Genomic DNA, 22,111 nt, shown 5'->3' on the forward strand with positions numbered 1-22,111 from the left:
TATAAAAGTTACGCCTTCTTTCTTTGCGTGAACATTTGGGCGGCGTTATGCAAATCTTCCCACATCGTGACGTAGACATGTGGGGGCGTGTTAGAACGAGCCGTTTTAGGTAGGCGTGGTTGACTCTTAACTTTTATAAAGAATATCTCTCGGGATTTGAGACTTTAGTCTTAGCAACTTTACAGATCTTCTTTATGCACCAAGAGCTTGTAACGCTCCAAAGAGAAAGGAAAAATTGAAATCGCATCATATGACCCCTTTAACATCAAGACTCTTATGCTCACCAAGGCTGGATTTATTTGGTTAAATAATACAGTAATATTGTGAAATATTATTACAATTTAAAATAACAGTCTTCTATTTTACTATATTTTAAAATGTAAATTATTCCTGTGTTGGCAAAGCTGAATTTTTAGCAGCCATTACTCATCCTTCAGAGATTGTTGGTGCTCAGAAATTATTTGGTGCTCAAGAAACATTTCAAACATTTCTTGTTATTATTATCAGCGTTGAAGACAGTTTTTGCTACTTAAAATTTTTGTGGATACATTGATACACTATTATTCAAAAATAAATACTTTTACTCAGCAAGGACGCATTCAACTGATCAAAAGTGACAGTACAGACATTTTACAAAATATTTCAATTTCAAATAAATGCTGTTCATTTGAACTTCCTATTTGTCAAAGAATCTTGAATTTTTTTTATCACAGTTCCACAAAATATTAAGCAGCAACAACGGTTTTCAACATTGATAATAAAATGTTTGTTGTTTACCAAATCAGCATATTTCTTACAGAATTTGGTGTAGAATCAATTTTCACCCAGAAATTGCTAGTAGATTTCATAAACATTGTTATATAAAATTGGAATAAAAACAATAGTTTTCTCATTCCAGGATGACATAGAGGGTCTTTACTGTCAAGAGCAGATCAACCGCTCCATTTACTGGGCAGATGGTTATGTGCTCGTCTTCTCCATCACTGACCTCAACAGCTACCATACCATCCAGCCTCTCTACCAACATGTGCGGCGAATCCATCCCAGCGGCAACATCCCTGTTATCATCGTGGGAAACAAGAACGACCTGCTGCGCGCCCGGCAGGTCCCGGATCACAAGGGTAAGGCGCTAGCTGATGAATTGGGAGGGCCCTACTTTGAGGCTTCAGCCAGGGAAAACCATGAGAGCGTCCAGGCTGCTTTTCTGTTCTTATGTCAAGAGGTAAGCCGAGCGCTGGGAGGAGGAAATGGGGAGAAGAGAAAAGGTGGACTACACCTTGCCAGGCCAAAGAGCCCGAACATGCAAGAGCTGAAGAGAAGGTTCCAGCAAGTGTTGTCATCCAAGGTCAAGTCAGCAACTGCACTATGATGACAATGATGATATGATTGACGAATGTGACTGTATAGGATTCAGAAAGTGTTAACAAATTGCTGTTGCGTAAGTGATTGTGAAACACAAGGCAAAACATTGAAACTCATAGAAGATGACCAGTGAGATCACTGCACTCTGGATGAACTGCAACATGGGACTCCTGGCACTGAACTTCTAATGGTTTTTGTTTAATTTTTTAGCTGCTATTATGCAAATGTTTCCTGGTTTTTCAGGGTCATAATTAATTTCTCAAATTCATTTGTTTAATAATGAATTTCTTTCATTTATAAATGAGGATTGTCAAATAATTTCCTCTTTTATTGTGAAGCGAGGATAAAAAGATGATTTTTGACCATGCCATTTATTACGTATATTGAAAGTAGCAAAATAAAACAAACATATTGAAGGGCCATTTATTGCACACATAAGATTACTGCAGTCTATTCCTAAGATTCTCATGTGACTGGGGCAGTTTTACAAAATGTTATTCTAGGATTATCCCAAATTTTCCTGACAGTGAGAGAGATAATCCAGCTATGTTGTTTATAATCATGGGAGGAAGAGGTTGTTGACTGGTGGTTCCCATGACCTTTGACCTACTTACACTGTGTCAAGTATTTGAGTGTAGTATGGAGGTTCGTAGAGGGTCTCCTTCGCTTGTTTCTTCCAGATGCCCCATTCGCCCACTCAAATGGACGTTTGTTTATCTTGCAGCACAGATGAAACAGCATTCCTCTGAAGCAGGTCTGGAGATTCCTGGACTAAATATTGGTCATGCACCCAGTTAGAGTAATTTATCTCTAACCTTTGACCTCTAATATACCATTTTCTTCTCTTCACCAATGGCCTACTGAAAAGCAGATTCATAATGTGACTCACCTTGAATTCTCTGCTCACGGAAAGTGACACCATGTCCATTTCCTTATACTATGACAAAGTAAAGGAATGGTAAAATAAACGTATATGCTGTGGTGATTTGATTTCTTTCTCAACAAGCCGTCAGGCTCTCTCTCTCTTTGTCTCCCTCTTGTTTTACATAAATCAGCAATATTTTCAAATGCTTTCTTGAGTCAAAATCTTAATTTCAATGGAAGTGTTCTCATATTATTCTCAAATCGCTGCAAACTAGAGAACTCGTTGGTTGATTGGCAGTGTTTCAAGTCCGCTTAACCATTACCAGATTAAATGTGCATATCTAATTCAGCTGTGGGTATCTCTGAGAACTAAATGTTCCACAATAATAGTATATTCAAAAGTATTTCTGATCAAGGAATGTTTTAAAAGAACTTAAATGTTAGTATAAACATTGTATTGTAAGTCTCACATTTGCACTGTAAAATGGAACTAGTTTAAATAACAGTAAAATAATTATACTGACATACACTGTGACTGGAGAGAAAATATCCACATAAACATAACAGATGTAGGCTGTTCCTATAATACTCCGTTTTTATTGGTCAGTCCAGTCGCGCCATTCAGCGATAAGTTATTTCCTAATATTCTTTTTTGTCCATGACAAAAATATTATTCTTTTTTTTTGTTTATTTCTCTTGTACCACTCCGCAGACTCGCACTTTCTCTTGTTTCATAGAAACGCAACTTTGCGCAATCATGCACCTTACTTATCGGTTGTAGTGACAGTGATGGTTGATTGTTTTGTGCCTTGTAATAGACTGTTTGTTTTGTCTTCAAGGAACAGGTATACAGGTAAATACACTCTTAAAAATAAAGGTGCTTCAAAAGGTTCTTCAAAGCGATGCCATAGAAGAACCATTTTTGGTTCCACAAAGAACCATTCAGTCAAAGGTTCTTTAATGAATCATCTCTTTCTTACCTTTTTGTAATCTGAAGAACCTTCTTTCGCCACAAAGAACCTTTTGTGAAACAGAAAGGTTCTTCAGATGTTAAAGGTTCTTTATGGAACCATTTAGACAAAAAGGTTCTTCTATGGCATCGTGAAGCACCTTTATTTTTAAGAGTGTATGCAGGTAAAATTATAAAATATTTAAACTGAAATAAATTTAATGTCCACATATTTTGTTATTTGTTTAGTAAGTAGTCATGTAATAAACGTAAAGCATGAGTGGAGAAAAAAACCAAAGTGTTAATGTTTGTAACACCATTGTAAGACATTCAAAATGCATGTTACCTGGCCTGACCATAACATTTAAGTAGGCCTACAATTACAAAAATCGGAGGGATCTGGTGATGGATTAGACCACAAACCTGAATTAGTTTGCGTAAAACAGATTTAATAAACCATCTCTCTGACATTCCCATTATGAATGGCTTCCTGTTGCTACTATGGCCTGCAAAAACTGAGAAAGACAGGGCTTATGTTGTCCTCTGACTCATGAGGAGTACGAGCTGGTGTTTGTCCTAATTATGGTTCATTTGGGAAAGCTGGTAAAGGAAGTCTGAATTCTCAGCAGAGTGTTATTAGGAGAAACAGCTGTGACGTGAAATGGTGAGAGACATTCTTTTCCCCATCTGAGCTCATTACGTTATCACGGCCACAGGAAGCATGACCAAGACCATTCCCAAAGGAGGACTGGGGGTGGAAATAGGGAGGAAAACAGAAAGAGAAAAGTAAAAAGGCAATGAGGCAGGAAGCTAGAGGGAGAGAAAGAAGGAGAGCTGTTAATGAAAATAAAAAAGACAGAGAAGGAAGGTCACAATCTTCCAACTGATCCTTTCAGAGTGACGAACGTCAATGAGGTTTGAGACCTGCTAGTTCCTGTCAGCAGAACCTCTGTCAAGACTGACTGCGGTATTAACACATCAAATCACGTCTATCGTTTAATTGCAGTTTGAATACAGGGATGTACGTTCACATCTGTTTTCATATTTGTTCAGTTTTGGAAATAAAACCAACTACTCTTCAAGATTCACCCTAGTAATGTGTGGTTTAGTCTCTCAAATATTTTGTGTTCACCATGTAACTGTTTCTGTCCTTTTACATTTAAGGTCTAGCATTTTCTTGATGGTCCAGCTCTTTCAGGGATAAAAGAGGTGAAAATCTCTTTCAGATTTTGCACAGTACTCTCAAGATTCACAAAAAAGTTTAACAGCTGTCTTTGTTCAAACTTGAATCATCTGGATGCAGACCGGATTACTTGGTAGGTTATAGGTTATGCTTCACAGCATGTTGGCTTTGAATAATAATAGTCTCCAAATATCAGCCCAGCAGTCTTGAAACTTGAAACTTAAGGCAGAGTTCGTAGAGACTTGGTCAGAGATCTGCCAGTTCAGTTTTGTGCTCATGAGTCTATTGGTATTTAGCAGCTGTCTTGTGATGCAGTGGCATACCAGCTAATAAGAGACATTCTCAGAACTTTGACTAATATTCTGGCAAAGTTATGAACAAACTTTCTTCCAGTAAGGTTAATACAATGTTAATTTAGAGTCATATGGTCTTTAATAATGTTCCCGGAGTGTTAGCACAAAAACATTGTTATAAATCATTCAAGAAACAGTTATTTTTCTAAATGTGCTACTTGCTTCATAACATTCAGAGAACATTCAAAAGTGAAGTATTTTCATAACGTAATGGGAACACTAAAAAACATTCTTAGAACATATTTTGGTTAGATGGGATCATAGTTCAATCTGAGGTGGCACAAAACCATTTGTCTACATTTGGTCAGTCCAATCCTCAGTTACACCTTTTGCTTTAACCTGAAAATACTGTCATGATCTCGTGTTGTTCAAAACTAGTTTGAATTTTCTCCCTTAGAACACAAAAGGATTTTTATCAAAATGTTAAAGCTGCTCTTTTCCAGTGAGAATGCATTGTGATCACACGATCATTTGCATTTTTTCCTTGAGCCCATATCTTTGTCACCTCATTTTGCTGGGCACCATTTGAGCCAGGACTTGTGCCTCTTCAAAAAAAAAAAAAGGGTGTAGACACACCTGCTGTGAAGTGTCCTTCTAGCCTTGATTTTGAGCCGTGCAGCTCATTTTTTATATCACACAATAAAATAACCCTATACTAAAATAACCCCTATCCTATGAAATGATAATTGTTTCTGTGGCAGCCTTAAAAAGCAGCAGCAGCAGCAGCAATAATAATAATAATAAATCCTTGTTTAATATCAGAAATGCTCTCTGTCAACCATTGTGTGCATTCATGTTTGATGTTTTGTCTTTAAGTTAGCAAACATTAGCAATTAACTAAAATCTTTAAAAGTATTTTGTAATTCACAGTTGAGGGCTGAGGCCTAATGGTTGAGAGTCGGACTGGTAACCCGAAGGTGTGGGTTCGAGTCTCAGTACTGGCAGGAGTTGTAGGTGGGTGGAGTGAATGAACAGTGCTCTCTTCCGTCCTCAGTACCCATGACTGAGGTGTCCTTGAGCAAGGCACCGACCCCCCAACTGCTCCCCGGGTGCAAAAGCAAAGCAAACAAACATACAAACAAAAAAACACTGCTTCGGGTGTGTGTGTTTGTTCACTACTCACTGCTCTTTGTGTGCACTTGGAAGGGATAAATGCAGAGCACAAATTCCAAGTATGGGACACCATACTTGGCCACACGTCACCTCACTTTCATTTCACTTTTTTTATTTGGTATGTTAATAAATCTGTTGTTTGTCTTGATACAGTTGCTTCTTTGCTTTGCAGACCTTATCGACTTTTTAATAAAAACCCACCTCACTTACATGTACAAAAACACTTGTAATTCTGATCTAGTTTCTTCAAATGTATTTTTTCTTCAGTAGTCCAGCTACTGTGCAACTATACAGACACAAATATATACAAATACTTTCTTATAAACATATTCTTCAATTTCACATATAAATACATTATAGGCTATTATAAATGTGTGTTTATGTACATTTATATAAACACACACACATAAAAAAACAAACTGGATCACTGGGCAGTGTTTTAGAGTCGTTTCCTGGTTACTTCAACAGAAAAGATTCATATAGCAAATTATTAAACCCCTTTTGTTTTCCTTCTAGACTATATGTGGCATCAAAGTATTACATAAGCCCCATCATAACCAGTCTACAATCTAAGTCTGGAATGACTGAGAAAGTTTCAATTCCTTATTAATCTATAGTATAAATAGTTACATTGGTTTTATTGGTTATTCTGGAAGGCATTTAGGTCTATAAATATTCTGAATCAAAATAACTTGAATTTTCAGTTTTTCTTTTTTAATAAATCTGCAAAAATGTCAACAATTCTGTGTTTTTCTGTCAATATGGGGGGCTGTGTGTACATTAATGAGGAAAAAAAAATTACTTAAATGATTTTAGCAAATGGCTACAAAGAGTGAAAAATTTAAGGGGGTCTGAATACTTTCCGTACCCACTGTATAACCTGAATTTATTGTAACATTTAATGTTGCTCAGAGTGTGTAGACTCTGTCTAAAAGTTTCTTTAAATATTTGTAATGTTTTGTATAGGCGTAAAATTAGTAAGATCCGAATGGTGCGAGGTCCAAACAAGATTTTACTGACTTTAAATGATGATGATGATTCACATTCATCAACCCATCCCTGAGCAATAAGGTCAGTAACACAAGCACATGTGCACCCAAACATTCCCATACTCTAATTATTCATACTTGTATCTGAAAAACAGAAGCTGAGCTTGGATGACAACAAGGCCAGTGACTCGAGAATGAGCATTTCAGAGCGAAGCCTCAAGTCTCCATTGTCCATTCAGTCGCCAGCCACCTACGAAAATACTAATGTTGCCATTTATGAGGTAAAAGAAAAACACTCAATAGGAAAATGGCCAAAGGCTCGAATATTAAAGGCTCATATTATGAAAAATAGAATATTCTTTTCTACTTTAAAGTAAATTAGTTCAAAATAAACTATAGATTTAACAATTCACAAAAAATCCCTCCACAGTCCACTCCAAATGAAGCTACAAATACGAGTTGTCATGTTTAGAAATCTTCAAATGTATCCCACATTTACATATCAATGGGCTTGAACCACCTTGATGAACAACAGTGTAAACTAGACTATCGTTCAAAAATAATTCTAATTAGTAATTAGGAAATGAATAATTTTATTCAGCAAGGATGCAGTGAATTGATCAAAAGTGACAGTAAAGACTTTTACATTATTACATAACTATTAAAATTTCCACAAAAATATTAAGCAGCACAACTGTTTTAAACACTTATAATAATAAGAAATGTTTCTTGAGCAGCAAATCATATTAGAATGATCATGTGACACTGAAGAGTGGTACAATGGCTGCTATAAGTTCAGCTTTGCCATCACAGGAATTAATTACATTTTAAAATATATTCAAATAGAAAAGTTATTTTAAATTGTAATCATATTTTACAATGTTACTGTTTCCAGAACATCACTCCTCATACCAGTGATGTGTTTGAACTGGTTGGTTTTGCCATTGATTTTTACATATAAATGTAGGTGTAGTGCTCATTCTGTTTGAATGTTCTTTGTTTGCTGTTGTTGATTATTTCCTTCATTTGATCATACAATCAATGAAACGATTGCTCTTCATATTCCAGATGAAAGATATGAGGCATGAGAACGTTAACCCCTTTCTCGGCTTCTTCCACGACTGTGGGGTGTTTGCCATAGTAACAAAGTACTGTTCAGATACGTATCAAGGAGATCTGTAAAATAATCCATGTGACATCATTCATCCGCAATTATACGAAGCTACGAGAATACTTTTTGTGCGCAAGAGAAAGAAGAAATTAAGGACTTTATTCAACAATTCGTCTCCTCCGCATCACCCTGGTGCCATTTTGGAGAATAACTGCTGGACGTAAACAGCGTATGGTATTCTGTGTAAGCTGCGTAGATCAGGGAAAGGACAGAGGAGCCGGAAATAGAGAAACAAAAGACTGAGAAACTCCTCAAACAAATGTTGGCCCCGTAAGTGACAGATACACAGTCACAGTATAATGATTTTACCACCACACTATGCACTGATGTGATATTTAGAGAAATAAATATGGAACCACTTTCATTCACTCATATAAGTAAAGTTTTTTTTTTTATATATTTAATTCCAGTTTATCAAATTAAATCAAGTTATCCTAAATATGAAAACTTGAAAATGATGTATACATGTGTACAAAAAACAAGTGTCTTTTGTTTTTGTTCATCATCTCTAGGTCAGTGGCAGAGGCTCTGAAGCTGGGCACTACAGTCGAACCGGAGTATTTTGACAGTGTCCGTCTTTATTTCAGTGATATTGTTGGCTTCACCACAATCTCAGCCAACAGCGAGCCCATTGAGGTGGTTGACCTCCTCAATGACCTTTATAAGTAAAGTTTTTTTTATATATATATAATTCCAGTTTATCAAATTAAATCAAGTTATCCTAAATATGAAAACTTGAAAATGATGTATACATGTGTACAAAAAACAAGTGTCTTTTGTTTTTGTTCATCATCTCTAGGTCAGTGGCAGAGGCTCTGAAGCTGGGCACTACAGTCGAACCGGAGTATTTTGACAGTGTCCGTCTTTATTTCAGTGATATTGTTGGCTTCACCACAATCTCAGCCAACAGCGAGCCCATTGAGGTGGTTGACCTCCTCAATGACCTTTACACAACATTTGATGCTGTAATCGGCAATCATGACGTCTAGAAGGTAACACTACAAAAATTATGGTAACATTTATTGAAGAACTTTGTTTTATTGTTTGTATTCGTTGTATAAGCCAATGTGTTGGCTTCCACAGTGATTTCTCTAATTTAAAGAGGACCTATTATACCCCTTTTTACAAGATGTAATATAAGTCTCAGGTGTCCCCAGAATGTGTCTGTGAATTTTCAATAAAATACCCCACAGATCATTTAATATATCATTTTGAAAATGTATGTTTTGAGTAGAAGTACAAAAATGCTGTTTTTCGTGCATTCAAATGAGCAGCTGATCCCCACCCACTTTTCCAGAATAGGTCTGTGCCTTTACAGCTCGTACCTCAGATACTCTGCCAAAACAAACATCTGTTTGCTTTTGATTATCATGTCTATCGCTTTGAAATCATACGTTTTAAAGCCATATCTGTCACAACCGGGACAAAGAGGCAGACAGGCAGGAGAACGTTAAACAGAAGGTTTATTTACAGGAACGTAAGAGAGGCTTCCAACGGAAAAGAGTTCAACATAGGCAGTAAGGGAAGCAAAACACAGTCTTATCTGGGTCGGCACACCGGTCCTGCGGCTGAGAACTGAGGGTTCCGAGGGGAACAGGCAGAGTGGAAGTCGAGGAACCAGGACAGAATAGGTTGCAACCTTGAGACCAGTCGATGAGTGAATGAGGTGAGCATTTGAGTGGTGTAGTAAGTGGGTGCAGGTGTCCGTGATCAGTAATCAGGTGATTGTGAGCGGGTGTAGGAGGCTGATTCGGCTGGTGAGGCAGGGGTTTCCGTGACATTACCCCCCCCGGTAAGTGACCACGAAGAGGAAGTGGATAAAGAACAGCGCCCAGCGGGCCTGCCTAGGGTGCAGACGTTTGGCCTCTCGAAGGTATTGCAAGTTTTTATGGTCGGTGATGACCTCAAATGGGTGCTTGGCACCCTCCAACCAGTGCCGCCACTCCTCCAGGGCGAGCTTGATGGCTAGTAACTCCCGGTTTCCCATGTCGTAGTTCTGCTCCCCCGGGGATAACTTCCGCGACAAGTACGCACATGGATGGAGCACGGGGGGTTCACCTCGCCACTGTGATAGGACGGCACCCACTCCCAGGGTCGTGGCGTCTACCTCGACCAGGAAGCAGAGATTGGGGTCTGGGTGTGACAGGGCCGGGGCCGTACAGAAGGCGGCCTTGAGCTGGCTGAAAGCTTGGTGGGCCTCTGGGGTCCAAGTGAGGAGTTTGGCTTTCCGTCGGAGGAGAGCGGTAAGGGGCGCCGCCATCTGGCTGAAGTGGGCGATGAAGCGGCAGTAGAAGTTTGCGAACCCTAAGAACCTCTGCATCTCCTTGATGGTACCGGGTTGGGGCCAGTTCTGGACGGCTTCCACCTTCCTCTGGTCCATTTGTACTCCGGCCGTGGTGACGATGTATCCTAGGAAGTGAACCGTGGACTGATGGAACTCACACTTCTCGGTCTTGAGGAACAGGTGGTGTTGGCGGAGGCGCTGGAGAACTTGGGTGACATGGTGACGGTGTGCTTCGAGCGTGGGTGAGTAAATGAGAATGTCGTCGATGTAGATGAGGACAAACCGGTTGAGCATGTCTCGGAAGATCTCGTTCATAAAGTTCTGGAAAATGGAAGGTGAGTTGGAAAGCCCATATGGCATGACCCGGTATTCGTAGTGCCCGGTGGGCGTGACAAAGGCGGTCTTCCATTTGTCACCCCGGCGAATGCGGATGAGGTTGTATGCGCTCCTGAGATCTAGCTTGCTGAACACACGGGCTCCCCGGAGTTCCTCCAAGGCTGCCGGGACCAGAGGAAGGGGATAGGCGAACTTGTGAGAGCCCACTGAATGGGAGACATGAAGACGGCAGGCGGCAGGATGGGCTTGGGTTCTTCGGGGGTCGGATCCGGTTGGTGTAGGCGGGAAAGTGCGTCCGCGTGGACATTCTTCGTCCCGGGACGGTAAGTGACCACGAAGAGGAAGCGGGTAAAGAACAGCGCCCAGCGGGCCTGCCTAGGGTTCAGACGTTTGGCCTCTCGGAGGTATTGCAAGTTTTTATGGTCGGTGATTACCTCAAATGGGTGCTTGGCACCCTCCAACCAGTGCCGCCACTCCTCCAGGGCGAGCTTGATGGCTAGTAGCTCCCGGTTTCTCACGTCGTAGTTTTGCTCCGCCGGGGATAACTTCCGTGAAAAGTATGCACATGGATGGAGCACGGGGGGTTCACCTCGCCACTGTGATAAGACGGCGCCCACTCCCAGGGTAGCGGCGTCTACCTCGACCAGGAAGCGGAGATTGGGGTATGGGTGTGACAGGGCCGGGGCCGTACAGAAGGCGGCCTTGAGCTGGCTGAAAGCCTGGTGGGCCTCTGGGGTCCAAGTGAGGAGTTTGGCCTTCCGTCGGAGGAGAGAGGTGACATGGTGACGGTGGGCTTCGAGCGTGGGTGAGTAAATGAGAATGTCGTCGATGTAGATGAGGACAAACCGATTGAGCATGTCTCGGAAGATCTCGTTCATGAAGTTCTGGAAAATGGAAGGTGAGTTGGAAAGCCCATATGGCATGACCCGGTATTCGTAGTGCCCGGTGGGCGTGACAAAGGCGGTCTTCCATTCGTCACCCCGGCGAATGCGGATGAGGTTGTATGCGCTCCTGAGATCTAGCTTGCTGAACACACGGGCTCCGCTGAGTTCCTCCAAGGCTGCCGGGACCAGAGGAAGGGGATAGGCGAACTTCACCGTTTGGTCATTTAGGGCCCGGTAATCGATGCAGGGTCTTAGGCCCCGACTTTCTTGGCCACGAAGAAGAAGCTCGACGCTGCGGGTGAGGTGGATGGATGGATGAACCCCTGGTGTAAGGCTTCCTGCACGTACTCCTCCATGGCGGCTCTCTCCGGGATCGACAGGGGATAGACACGTCCTTTGGGTAATTGGGCCCCAGGCAGCAGGTGAATGGCACAGTCCCATGGCCGGTGAGGTGGCAGGTGAGTGGCAGCGAGCTTTCTGAACACGTCCTGGAACGCCTGATATTCTGGAGGAGGAGGAGTGATAGGCGCGGAATCCGGGCTTTCCACTGAGGTGGAACAGACTGGGAGATCCTTCCGGTCGGCGAGCGGTCTAGTCAAATGTGCCACACCAGCCCTTTGCCCAGCGGCTTTCCCTGGACAGTGGTAATCTGGTAAGTTGTGGAGTTTTTGCAGCGGGGAATTTGCCATCCGGCGAGACTACGGGAGGAGATGAAGTTCCCCGACGCTCCGGAGTCCACGAGGATTTTGACTGGAAAGGATTGGTGGTGATAAATTAGAAGAGCATTGATATGAGGAATGCCTGATACATCAGGAGTGATCTGGATAGTACTCACCGCTGGGCGTGGTGGACGAAGGGGGCAGGCGCAGAGCTGGTGCCCCTGGGACCCACAGTAGAGACATAGGTCATGGGTGAGTCTCCGAGATCGCTCTGAGGACGACAGGTGGTAGCTGTCCGTGATCATGGGCTCTGGTGCTGGAGTGGAGAGGCCGGGCGAGGCAGCGGCAGTGGGTATCGCTTCCATAGGGCACACGGTTAGGTGCTGGGAGATGCGAACCGCCTTCTCACAAACAGGTGCGGTTGCATCTCCAGATAGAGGGAGCATTGCAGCAGGAACCCACTGCAGAGGGCTGCCTCACCCGAGAAGCTGGCTGGCCGGGCCATGGGACAGGCGGGGAGAGGGCTGGTGAAAGTCAGACTGGGTGAGGGTTCCGGTGAGGAGATGCTCTGAGGATCCATAGTCCGTGTTGTAATCCGTTTTGTTTTGATGGACTGGTCTTCTGTCACAACCGGGACAAAGAGGCAGACAGGCAGGAGAACGTTAAACAGAAGGTTTATTTACAGGAATGTAAGAGAGGGTTCCAATGGAAAAGAGTTCAACATAGGCAGTAAGGGAAGCAAAACACAGTCTTATCTGGGTCGGCACACTTGTCCTGCGGCCGAGAACTGAGGGTTCCGAGGGGAACAGGCAGAGTGGAAGTCGAGGAACCAGGACAGAATAGCTTGCAACCTTGAGACCAGTCGATGAGTGAATGAGGTGAGTGAGTATTTGAGTGGTGTGGTAAGTGGGTGCAGGTGTCCGTGATCAGTAATCAGGTGATTGTGAGCAGGTGTAGGGGGCTGATTCGGCTGGTGAGGCAGGTGTTTCCATGACAATATCAGTTTAACATCTGATGTACGGTTTACTAAGCGCACACATCTGAAGCACGTGCACAGAAAGCAGCTGTCACACGGCATGTGAGCATTAAACTAAGTTCACTTTCATGTCTTATTGCGCTTAAACTGTTAACACAGTCGGTTATGTCTGTGACGGTAAACAGCAGGGAAAGAAATCGCATGTTTATATTACATCTAAAAACAGAAAATCACTCACTATTCTGGACTGAATAACTTCTATAGGTTTAATAAGAAGACATTTCTAATATGGCAGTGTCCGTCAACAGTCGTGGGCGGGGCCTGTTAAATGTGACGTCACTTTTTACAGATTCTGAAAATGGCTTGTTCTGAGACACTGCTTATGATTTATGGGGATTAAAAAAAGGAGTGGGTGGATTTTTATCATTATAGGATGGTTGTGTACACACTGCCAACACACATTTATGTTTAAACAACATGTAAAAGTACATTTTGCATAATTGGTGCCCTTTAATTCTAATGATCAGAAACTTTCAGTTTACTAATGAATGTCTCTTGTCTTCATTGTCTACAGGTGGAAACCATAGGAGAAGCTTACATGGTGGCTTCAGGTGTGCCTGTGCCCAATGGGAACCAACATTCAGTCGAGATTGCAAACATGGCCCTAGACATTCTGAGTGCTGTTGGCACCTTCAAAATTAGACACATGCCTGATGTCCCTGACCGCCCCTTAAGTCCGGACTTCACACAGGTCAGGCTGATCCATCCCATTTAGTTTAAGATTAAATAAAAAAATGTAAATGCTTTCTTTCTTATTAGGTCCCTGTGTGGCTGGTGTGGTGGGTTTGACCATGCCACGGTACTGCCTGTTTGGGGACACGGTCACCACTGCTTCTAGAATGGAGTCCACAGGATTGCTTAATCATTTAACACTTAGTTAGTTTCACCATAAACATCTCTGTTTCTGTATTTCAAAGATCAGTATGTAAAGATGTATGTCTCGTTAAATAACAGTGATAAAAATGATTAACATCTGTAATCAATGAAATTCAGTGACTGTCATTAATTGAACAGTTGACAAGGCTAATATATAAAAGAAAAAAAAAAGACACTTAAACTTTGTATGTTTGCAGCGTACAGAATCCATGTCCATTCCAGTACAGTAAAAATCCTGATGGACCTGAAGTTGGGGTACAAAGTAGAGCTGAGAGCCAGAACAGAACTCAAGGTGAGCTCATCTGAGTTCTTCTGTAGATTTAAATCACAACTTCTTGTTTACACTACTGTTCAAAACTTTGGGGTCAGTAAGATTTTTTTTAAGAATTAATACTTTTATACAGAGAGGACACATTAAATGACAAAAAATGACAGGAAAGACATTTACAATGTCATAAATTTTGTTCATTTGAACTTTCTGTTGATCAAAGAATCCTGAAAAAATGAATCACAATTTCCACAAAAAGCAGTGCAGCTGTTCGTCATATTAGAATGATTTTAAAGGTGACATATCATGAAAATATGACTTTTCCAGGTTTTAAGTGCAATAATCAGGTCCCCAGTGCATCTACCAACCAAGGAAATGTGAAAAAGATTAACCCAGTAACTTTGTTTTGGTAAGCCTTTTTCTGCAAGCGTCGGAAAAAACGAGCGTGTCTGATTTCGCTCCCCTAGTGATGTGGCAAAGGGATCTTATTATAATATCACTGCCCCTTAAAGGTACAATATGTAAGATTTTCATAATAAAATATCCAAAAACTACTTGCACAGTGTTATATATTTTATGCAGTTGTGTATTTGTTATTCCAAAAGTTCCCAAGGATTTGTAAATCCAGAGAAATTCCAATTTTAAATACTGACTCGTCCCTGGTCATTGTCAACGATCAACGACATAATATCCACATATGCTTTGTTTCCGCTTGTAGAAAATATGGCAACACACAGACACAACTGCTGCTGTACAGTTAAAGGCACAATATGTAAGTTTTCGCCGCTAAAGGGCACGTATTCAAAGGAAACAAAGGCGTAGTTTAATGACGCCGTGACTGAGTGAGGAATCATGGGAGTTGTCGTCTTCATCCCCACAGCCGATGCAATCCGACGGGACTCGGGCAGAAATCATGTTCATGGATGAGCTAATGATTTATTAACGTAGTAGAATGAAGCAGGGTGAGGCTGAAAGCCGTCGAAGCGAAACGAGGCCGCTGAACGAGCACGACACACGGCTCGAAAGCAGTGGAGCTTTTATTATGCCACAGTCGACCGCTTCTGCTCCTTCCGGTCGTGCGTATGTGGAGTAAAACAGCGCTGTTTTATCATACTTGATACATTTGAAAGTTCTGTTATAATGCTACTCTGTGCAGTCGTCACCGGTCTAATAAAACGCACAACATATTAAAGCGTCTTTGGTGTTTCCATGTTTTCCACAAAACAAAACCGGAAATCGAGGGGTTATGACGTCATTGGCAGGTGACACAATGACACTATAGACACGGTCCGTGTCACTAGTTAAAATTGCTTATTTCTCTGGATTTAAACATTCTTCGAAACATTTGGGATAATGTAAGTACACAAGTCAGCAAAATATATAACACTGTTCTAGTGGTTTTTGGATATTTTAATAAAAACATAGTACATATTGTGCCTTTAAACTAAATCCATTACGGCTGTCGCGAATAAAATGCATATTAAATGAAAAGTGTTGACCGCGGCATTAAATTTAGATCTGCTCAGTGTTGCGCCATGATTTTTTATGCGTTTTTACAGTGTTGCGCATTACAACCAATCACACACGAGTCTGTTGAGCTTATGAATGCAATGGCCAATCAGAGGCGTTCAGATGAGTTTTTGTTCAGTGCACGGTGCTCGCTGACTGAATTCAGCTCTCACGCGAATTCTCTCATCATAAACAACACAGCGCAGATGTAGGTATGATGTAAGAGATTCATACACCAAGTTCCTGTGGCTCAGGGGTAGCGCATTGCGTTAGCAGCGCAAAAGACCGTGGATTCGATTCCCATAAAACGATTCCCGTTGGATAAAAGTGTCTGCTAAATGCATAAATTAAATTATTATTAATTAATAAAACCGTGTATAGACAGCTTTATGGATTATAAGGGGAGTTTTTTGAGAGTGCTTAAACTCGCGCTAGAGTTAAGTCAGTCATAATGTTCTTTGACAGTGTAAATGTTCTTTGCTTGCATTCTCTGTATAATTTATTCGCTGTTTAAATAACTATGGAAGGTACAGGTAATAAAAAAAATTATTCATTACCTCATCCGTGAACATCCTCCTTCATAGTGTCATCAAACTTCGCCTTTGTTATTGTTTTGAAAATGCGACCTCTAGTGGCGAAAACTTACATATTGTACCTTTAATCTGCAAGTTTCCACCCATGACGCCGTTATTGTGTTTTCCCAAGCGACAACGGTGTTTGAACAAAACATGCTCAAAGACGAGCACAGAACACTATTTAGATCTAAAATAAACATGAAAATTATTTCCCAGCTGTTTACCTTCACAGACATAACCGACTGTTTTTGTAACTTCTGTGTTTTTAACGTAAACTTGTGTGTGAATGAGAACTTAGTTTAGTACTCACATGCTGTGACAGCTGCTTTCTGTATGTGTGCTTCGAATGTGTGCACTCAGAAAACTGAAGTTTAAACTAATATGGTTTAAAACGCATGATTTCAGTGCTATAAACATGATAATCAGAACCAAAACAGATGTTTTTAGCAGGTATGAGCTGTTATGGCAGCTCTATTCTGGAAAAGGGGGCGTAGAGCAGCAGCTCATTTGCATTTAAAGAGACAGGCACGAAAAACAGCGTGTTTCTGCTTCCACTCAAAATAGTAATTTTCAAAATAATATAATAAATGATCTGTGTGGTATTTTGAGCTGACACTTCACAGACACATTCTGTGGACACCTGAGACTTATATTACATATTGTAAAAAGGGGCATACTGTGTCTCCTTTAAAGGATCATGTGACACTGAAGACTGGAGCAAAGGCTGCTGAAAATTCATTGATCTTTGTCATCACAAGAATAAATGACTTTTTAAAATATATTCAAATAGAAAACAGTTATTTTAAATTGTATTAATATTTCACAATATTACTGTTTTTACTGAACTCTTAATCAAATAAATGTGGCCTTAGTGAGTATAAGAGGCAAAAAAATGTTTAAAAATCTTACCAACCCAAAACTTTTGAATGGTAGTGTATATTATGGAGCATTATTTGCTGTGCTGTATATGTTGGTGCAGTGGTGGTAAAAGCATGTAAATAATGTAGTTAAAGATCATACATCAATTCAGTTATGTATTTTTCCCAAAACGGCAGCTGTAGGGTATAATGTGTGAAACATTTGGAGGTAAAATGTGCCAGTAACTAATAGTGATAGTAAGGTTTGCCTCCAAATGCAGTAAAATATACTCTTACTACTTATTTTCCAAATTAAGCTATTTTACTTACCAATGAGTAGGTAAAATATCCAATGAGTGGTAAGATCAACAATGCAAAATAATTCTTGAATAATTAAGTTCATGGGTTTAGATAGACTAGAAAGAACGCTATTTGCTCTGTCCTCTCATCCTCTCTGCTCCACAGGGCAAAGGTATAGAAGAAACCTACTGGCTCACCGGGAGAGATGGCTTCACCAAACCGCTCCCTGTGCCACCCGTTCTCAAGTCAGGGCAAGGGGAGGCCTTTCCGCAGTGTGACCTGTGTCCTGCAGTGTGTGTGTGTCTTGTGTTTATCTTCTCCAATGTATTTTTCAGGCAAATGGCTCATGGCTTGCAGATGGAGGAGATAGCCACATACAAGAAGCGTAAAGCAGAAGCACAGCTTGCAAAGAAGAAAAACCGAGGTAATGTTATGCATTGAGAATGTATAACATTACTCAGTGTGGCACAAAGAGTCGAGGGAGGTGGGGAGGACGGCAGGAAGAGTCAGTGTGGGAAGCTGTTTCCAATTTTTTCCCATTTTGGTTGGGTCTCATTCTCCAACCATAAACAAGACTCAGTTCTTCTACTTTCAAGTAATGTTTCCCAGGTGATACTACATTATCCTACTGTTTTATCTTTCTAGACATTTTATTTTTTATTCCTGTTGTGGTCATTTCTGCAATTGTCAGTTTATACATTTGTACATGAAGTTTTTTACTGTAAAGTTTACGTTAATGTAATAGACTGTTTACCAAAGTAACCCTTAAAACAAAATATGTGTGTGCATGATTTGATGATGTCATAATTTATGGTAACTTTGTACAACCTCAGATATTTTTGGTCTTGAAAATGTGTGACTTGCTTAAGATAGTGGTTATAAAAGCTCTCTCCTTTCAGATTGGATGGCACTCCTCATAAATGGATAGCCAGCTTTTCAAAATGGACCGTCATCTATGTTTGGCATGCTGTTATGTTTCTGTTTGTGTGTTCTGTCATGCTCTGAATGTCTTGTTTGTTCTCAGTGTTTCACATGTCATGTCTTAACATAGACCAAAACAAACTATATATATACACACACACACACACACACACACATATATTTTACAGTATCTGCATAATGTTATTTATTTTACCAAAATAAGAGGGATCATACAAATCCATGTTATTTTCCAGCATCTTTTGCACATTTGAACCCTTTCCAATACTGACTGTATGATTTTGAGATCCATCTTTTCACACTGAGGACAACTGAGGGACTCATACGCTACTATTACAAAAGGTTCAAATGAATCAGACTCAGAATCAGAAAGAGCTTTATTGCCAAGTATGTTTGCACATACAAGGAATTTGTTATAGTGTCACAAGCTTCCAGTACACGGAGACAACAACAACACACAGATAATAAAAGTGAGATGTGAATAAAATACACATGCATAAATATAAACCACAAAAAAAGAATAAATTGTATGTACAGGTGTGCTATAGATGGAATAGGAATAGAATAAAATAAAATAAGTTGTAGGGATGTACTAGGGTTTAGGGTGATATATAATTATAAGGTTATTGCACATACTGTACTTTAATTGCACAATGGGAGAACATTAACTGTTCATGAGGTAGATTGCCTGGGGAAAGAAACTGTTCTTGTGCCTGGCTGTCCTGGTATTCGGTGCTCTGTAACGCCGACCAGATGGCAAAAGTTCAAAAAGTGCTCACTGATGCTTCAGAAGGAAACACGATGCATTAAGAGCCAGGGGTGTAAACTTTTGAATTGAAGTGTGTGTATATATATATATATATATATATATTTATTTTTTCACAAGTTTTGCTTTTCCAAGTGACAATGTAAATGTTTTTTTTTATCCTAAACAAATTATATATAACAGTTGAATGAAGTTGGTATTAATGTATTCCTAAAAATACTTTCTACTTTCTGTAGTTTTTTTGTAAAAGTATTTGACAGACAAGTGAAAAACGTGTGATGTCATATGTTGATGTATTAGACAAACTGAGGCTGATGTTCCTTCTTTGTTTTTCTGTCTTACAGACACAAAGGTGATGTTTAAGAAGGCAGTGAGGAAGATCTCCACTGTGCATCAGGTGGCTCAGCTCACCTATCCGATGAGGGCAATGTCATGATCCACCATCACTGATGACCTTTAACCTTTGCCTTTTTGGTCCCACACCTGCACACAGAATGAAATGGAATGTGGAGAAACAGAGAACAAGCTAAAAGAGTACCAAACCCTTGTTCTGGCTTGTTCTCAGCCTGTTTTTCTTTTAAAAGCATCTGAATGGGCAAGCTTGTGTGCACAGTTTACTGCACACGAACATCTCTTTGTTATAGAAATTCTGACTTTTTATTAGAAGATTCACAATGAAGAAGCTATCAATTTATCAAACCATACTGAAACTACATGGCAGTTCAGTTTCTCATAAGCTTCTCATTTGGAGCCTTGTTGGTCCAGCTCACTCATCATAAACATGTACAGCTGTCTGAGAAGCCACATATCTCTATTCTCCACATGAAGCACCTTTATGAAATACCAATGTCTCACAAGGAGCTAAATTTACCCTTTGGGAATCCATTACTCAGCACAAGGGGCATCAGGTCCAGCTCAAAGACTCAACACATACACGTATCATTCACTTGCAGATTATCCCTTTTAGTAATCTTGTCTGTGACTAAAGAAACTAGTAAATTGCGATAAACTAGAAACCTACACTTGTGTGCAACCAGGATTAATATGCAGTGTTAATATGGTGCATATGATGATTTATACATTTAGATTTAGAGTTCAGGTTTACCATGGAGTTTTAGTTGATTTTTTTTTCTTTTGGTTTTCCTCATACATGATCAATTAGTATAATCCATAATAAGATTACCATGAAAACCCAGGTGACAAAGAATATCAAAATATGCATTAAAATGCATATTTGCAATGTGTGAACATATTATGTGTTTGTAGAACCAGAATTAGTTTTAGTAAAGACAGTAAACTATGATGTGTCTATATATAGTATGGGGTCAGTAAGATTTTTGTGGAAACCATGATACATTTTTTCCAGTATTCCTTGATAAATAAAAAGTCCAAAAGAACAGCTTTTATTTGAAACAGAAATCTTCTGTAACAATGTAAGTCTTTAATGTAATTTTTGATCAATTTAATGCATACTTGCTAAATAAATCTTACTAACCCAAAATTTAGAACAGTAGTAATATATATTTGTAGACAAATCCTAATTCATGTTAAAAGAATGAATTACTGAAATCCCATATGTACTGTAAAAAATAAAAGTAGCATTTGAAAATACCATGTCGTTTGTTTAAAGGGAAAAGCTACAGTTTAATAGTGAAAGTGCTCATGTGTATGTTATGAGTCTTGAAGTGACTGTGACATAGTTAAAGGCATTCTCTCTGAGATGCAATAGAAATTCTGAAGCACTGAAATACTGTATAACAGTGCCCTCTTGTTATTGTGTCAGTAAACGCAGCAGATGGCGACCAACATTATCATGCCCTATGTGGATTATCTAGTACTGACTATAAAACAGCAGAGCCACCAGATCACCCCTAACCAGATTACCTTCTCTCAAAACCTGTTCATCAACTCTCAGCAAGATCACCCACCAATACATACAAATGATATACAGTGATTTTTTTTTATAATTATGAGCTATTTCTTTTCCTTCTCAGTTGAACTGCCTTGTCTCTAGGTGTTCAAACGTGGTCAATCTTTTGAAAAGGGTTAACTTTGGTTGGCTGTTGTTTTCTATGTAATTCGGATTTTCAATAATACATTTTGATATTACAGAACAGTCATGCTGTCAGGGAGCATTAAAGCCATCAGTGTCTCTGTAGAGGAAATCAGTGACACAAAGTACACACTGGAAAAGAAAACTAATGAAAGCTTTACCTTATGAAAGTTAAACTCTAATAATATTCAGACTCTGAACTACCTTGAACTCTCAGCAACAGATATGCCAACTTTCCAATTAAACAAACATTAAAAATGGACCCTTTCATCAATTTCACCAAAACACATTTCAATTGAATGACCTTAGTTGCAAATGAGTGAACACAGTAATTATTTCACAAAAATGACTTAGCGGGTCAGAGTCAGTGTGAAATGTTTATCAGAGAGTAGCTTGTATTATCTACAATGCATATGCACGTGTTTTTTGTTGTTGTAAAAAAGCCCAGAGTCGCAAGCTGCATGCCTTTTCTAATAATTATTTCTTTATTATAATTTATAATTGTAACTGGACATGATTTGATAGCAAATTATAAAGGCTAGTTGAAAGTTAGATCATGAATTCAACGTCATTTACACTAAAACTCTTGATGATTAGGCATTAATATTCAGTTATGGATGCTATTAATTTCTCTGCTTCTGTTTTTCAGAGTTTTGATTTTTGATATGCAAGATGCTATATATTGTGAGCCCAAACTCACACACACACACACACACACACACACACACACACACACACACACACACACACACACACACACACACACACACACATATACACATATA

The 22,111-nt window shown here is 39.9% G+C and overlaps 1 protein-coding gene and 1 pseudogene across 1 annotated transcript in view; both read left to right on the forward strand.

The window, feature by feature from the left end:
- LOC107557503 (ras-like protein family member 11A-like) overlaps positions 1–2,412 on the forward strand; it is a 4,492-nt gene extending 2,080 nt beyond the window's left edge. Inside the window, exon 4 of the mRNA XM_016240933.1 lies at positions 899–2,412. Within this exon, the coding sequence (XP_016096419.1) occupies positions 899–1,369 (471 nt within the window). The 3' untranslated portion in view covers positions 1,370–2,412. The remainder of the gene's footprint in view (positions 1–898) is intronic.
- Positions 2,413–7,890: 5,478 nt separating this feature from the next.
- LOC107557497 (retinal guanylyl cyclase 2-like) lies at positions 7,891–19,709 on the forward strand (annotated as a pseudogene).
- Positions 19,710–22,111: the final 2,402 nt, after the last annotated feature.

The sequence above is a fragment of the Sinocyclocheilus grahami genome, unplaced genomic scaffold, assembly GCF_001515645.1.
Source record: "Sinocyclocheilus grahami isolate Dianchi unplaced genomic scaffold, SAMN03320097.WGS_v1.1 scaffold605.1, whole genome shotgun sequence".
In the NCBI taxonomy this organism is placed as follows: domain Eukaryota; kingdom Metazoa; phylum Chordata; class Actinopteri; order Cypriniformes; family Cyprinidae; genus Sinocyclocheilus; species Sinocyclocheilus grahami.